The sequence below is a fragment of the Lathyrus oleraceus genome, chromosome 5, assembly GCF_024323335.1.
Source record: "Lathyrus oleraceus cultivar Zhongwan6 chromosome 5, CAAS_Psat_ZW6_1.0, whole genome shotgun sequence".
Taxonomy (NCBI): Eukaryota; Viridiplantae; Streptophyta; class Magnoliopsida; order Fabales; family Fabaceae; genus Lathyrus; species Lathyrus oleraceus.
Genome location: NC_066583.1, coordinates 501,206,721 through 501,210,042, shown reverse-complemented (window position 1 = coordinate 501,210,042; position 3,322 = coordinate 501,206,721). Strand labels below are relative to the sequence as shown.

At 36.9% G+C, this 3,322-nt stretch overlaps 1 protein-coding gene across 1 annotated transcript; it reads left to right on the top strand.

Moving 5' to 3' along the window:
- The first annotated feature begins 476 nt into the window (after positions 1–476).
- Positions 477–1,256, top strand: LOC127081616 (uncharacterized). The gene is made up of 2 exons (XM_051021858.1): positions 477–723; positions 1,018–1,256. Exons 1-2 carry the CDS (start codon positions 477–479, stop codon positions 1,254–1,256), a joined length of 486 nt encoding a protein of 161 aa, XP_050877815.1.
- The last annotated feature ends 2,066 nt before the right edge of the window (positions 1,257–3,322 follow it).

Below are 3,322 nucleotides of genomic sequence, written 5' to 3'. Positions count from 1 at the left end.
ATTTAGATAAGCATAGGAAAGGATATGATAGGTAATGTGTTGCATTTGTTTGTAGACGTGCATGGTGGTCATTTGTCATCATCGAAACTTGCGATATCGTATGTTGTCTTACTCTTTGCCTTTACAGACATTCCTAAGATTGTGAAGCCTAAGAAGTCATGTGAGATATGCATGAAAGGTAAGAAACCTAGATTTCTATTTGCATCAGAAGTGGCTCTAAGAGCAAAACATGCTTTAGGAGTAGTGCATTCTGATGTATATGGACCATTTGAAGTACCTTCACTTGGAGGAAACAAGTACTTTGTGTCATTTGTGGATGAGTTCACAAGAATGACATGGGTAACACTCATCAAGTTTAAGCATGAGGTGCTTGTTGAGTTTCAAAAGTTCAAGGTAAGGATGAAAAACAAAGTGGTAAGAAGCTGAAAATTCTCAGAACTGATGGTGGAGGTGAGTACAACTCTACATAGTTTAGAATGTTCTGTGAGGAAAATGGAATTGAGCTTGAGGTTACTGCTCCATACACTCCTCAACACAATGTTCTTACTGAAAGAAGAAACGAAACTTTGCTTGATATGACAAGGAGCATGCTGAAGGAGAAAAAGCTCCTTCACACCTTGTGGGGAGAAGTTGTTACCACTGCAGCATATGGGCTCAACAGGTGTCCAACCAAGAAGCTGAAAGAAATTGTTCCATTGGAAAAGAGGACTGGAGATAAGCAAAGTGTGAGCCATCTGAAGGTGTTTGGTTCTATTTGTTATAAACATATACCAAATTCTAAGATAAGGAAGTTAGATGACAAAAGCAGAGTCATGTTACTTATAGGGTACCACAATACATGTGCTTATAAACTCTAATGTCCTGTCACTAACAAATTTGAATTCAATAGAGATGTCATTGTGAAAGAATCAGAAGCGTGGGGTTGGAACAAGTCTCAATCCATCTCTGGTGTAGTGTTAACACCTGAGTTAACTTCTGAAGATATTTCAGACTCTGAAGGAGAATCTGCCTCTGAAGGAGATTCTGAGTTTGAAGATGAGTTAGAGTCTGAAGGTGACTCTGATGCTGAAGAAGAGTCTAACTCTAAAGGTGAATCTGATTCTGATCTAGATTTTGACGATGATCCAGACTCTAGTGGTAATCATGCCTCTGATAGTGGTCATGCCTCTGAAGGTGGACCATACTCTGAAGGTAGTCCAACATCTGATATTGTTCCAATATCTGAAGAAGATTTTGAACAAGTTCAGAGACCATAAAGAATCATATAAATACTAAGAAGATTTGCAGAGTTTGACATGTTGTAAGATACTGAGATAGACTCTAAAGGACAAGTCATTCAGTGTGCCATGTTGGTAGACTCTAAAGCAGTAAGTACCAAAGAAGCTCCCAAGAAGAAAGTGTGGTTGAAGGCCATGAAAGAAGAACTTGAGGCTATAGAAAGAAACAAGACTTAAGAGTTGACTGAGGTTCTAAAGAACAAGAAATCCATCAGTGTTAGATGGGTTTACAAGGTGAAACTAAAGCCAGATGGATCAATTGGAAAATACAAAGCAAGGTTAGTAGCTAGAGGATTTTTACATAAATTTGGACTAGATTACTTTGAGGTGTTTTCTCCTATAGCTAGACATGAAACAATCAGACTGGTGATTGCTATAGCTACTAACAATAATTGGCCTCTGATGCATTTAGATGCGAAATCTACATTTCTGAATGGTCCTTTACAAGAGAAAGTTTATGTATCAGAACCTCATAGATTTGTGAAAAATAATCAGGAAGGGATGATGCACAAGTTTCATAAAGCCTTGTATGGATTGAGATAAGCTCCTAAAGCTTGGAATCTGAAAATTGATTCATTTTTCAAGCGTCAAGGATTCAGAAAATGTGAAATGGAGTATGGTGTTTATTTTCATCATACATTTGATACCAATAAGATTCTGGTGCGTCTCTATGTTGATGACTGTTGTACCCCAAAATTTTCCCTCCCTTTTTGCTTTTCATCTAACCTATAACTTGAGATCCATCCATACTCATTCATGCCTCATTTTTGTGCATCATTCATTTATGATTAACATTTGCTAACGAGCATCATAGATTCAAGGTTTATGGTTTATAAAATCAGGGATTTGGCTTGAAGATTATGATATTGCTCATCAGGTGGGTTGAAACCCTAATTGCTAGATTATTTGGGACCTTGACTCTTGAAACCTATATCATGACATTCATCTGTGCATCCTAACACTAATTCTTGACTATGCTCCTTTGGGATCTTGTTGCTTAACCTTCTGTGCATTGACTTCGCTTCTGAACCCTAATGGTGGGCTCATGGTCTGAGATGTTGCCTGAGGAGCTTTGTGCTTGGTTTGCAACCCTAATTAGTGGTAGTTAGTGCTTGGGTGCCTAGTTTGGTTAACTTTTGGATTTAAGGTTCATCAAAACCCTAATTGATAGGTGCTCAAGGCCTTGGAGGTTGCACTTTGGTGTCTATTTCAAATTAAAACCTAGTACATTGATCTTAAGGTTGGCGAACCTTGTGACTTGCTTTAAGGGGTATGAAAATCCTTGTGTGGCTTAGAGCATTGGTGCATTGCTTGTGATTGAGGCCTTTGGTTGTTGAACGTTGACCTAGATAAACCTGAGTCCTTGATTTGTTATGATTGGTATAAGGCATGCTTACATCTCATTACATGTTGTCACTTCATTCATTTGCTATCTTGGTCATCATCTGGTCCAGATTTCATTCATTGGTCCCTTTGTGTGTCAAGGTTCATTTAAAATCATTTGGTCCAAGGATTCATTATTTGTTTGGTCCAATCATTTCATAATCATTGAGGTTTCTTCATTCATTCATAGTACCTGTTTTCAATTGGTTGTTTTGGAAAATGGTCATGTGGATTCACATTTTTGCATTTTTTCATTAGAACATTCACTTTAATTAGAAATTACATATTGTGGCATAAGTTGACTTTTGGTCAACTATTGACCTTTTGGTCAACCAATTGACCAAAGTCAACCACCTAGCTAAAGAACCATTCTAGTCATTTTCATGTTCTTTCTTAAATCACTTTAAACCATACCATTCATTACTTTGAATCTTAATCACTAAGTCATGGATTCATTGTTTCTTACATTGGGATACATAAATCAATATGAACCTTGACCATTTCAAAAGCCAATTTACATTACATAAGCCATTGTAAACCAATACATAAGCCTTGTTCCTTTTCATTACAACCAAAAACCATTTCCAACATAATAAATTACACAAATTCCACTTTATACATAACCATATACCATGTCAATTACATTAATCAAATGTCATACC

What these genes read in the sequence shown, in the direction of transcription:
- LOC127081616 (XM_051021858.1), top strand. Translation starts at nt 477, where the DNA reads ATGTTCTGTGAGGAAAATGGAATTGAGCTTGAGGTTACTGCTCCATAC. An exon ending in GAGGACTGGAGATAAGCAAA is followed by an intron (nt 724 to 1,017) that starts GTGTGAGCCATC and finishes CTGCCTCTGAAG; the next exon opens with GAGATTCTGAGTTTGAAGAT.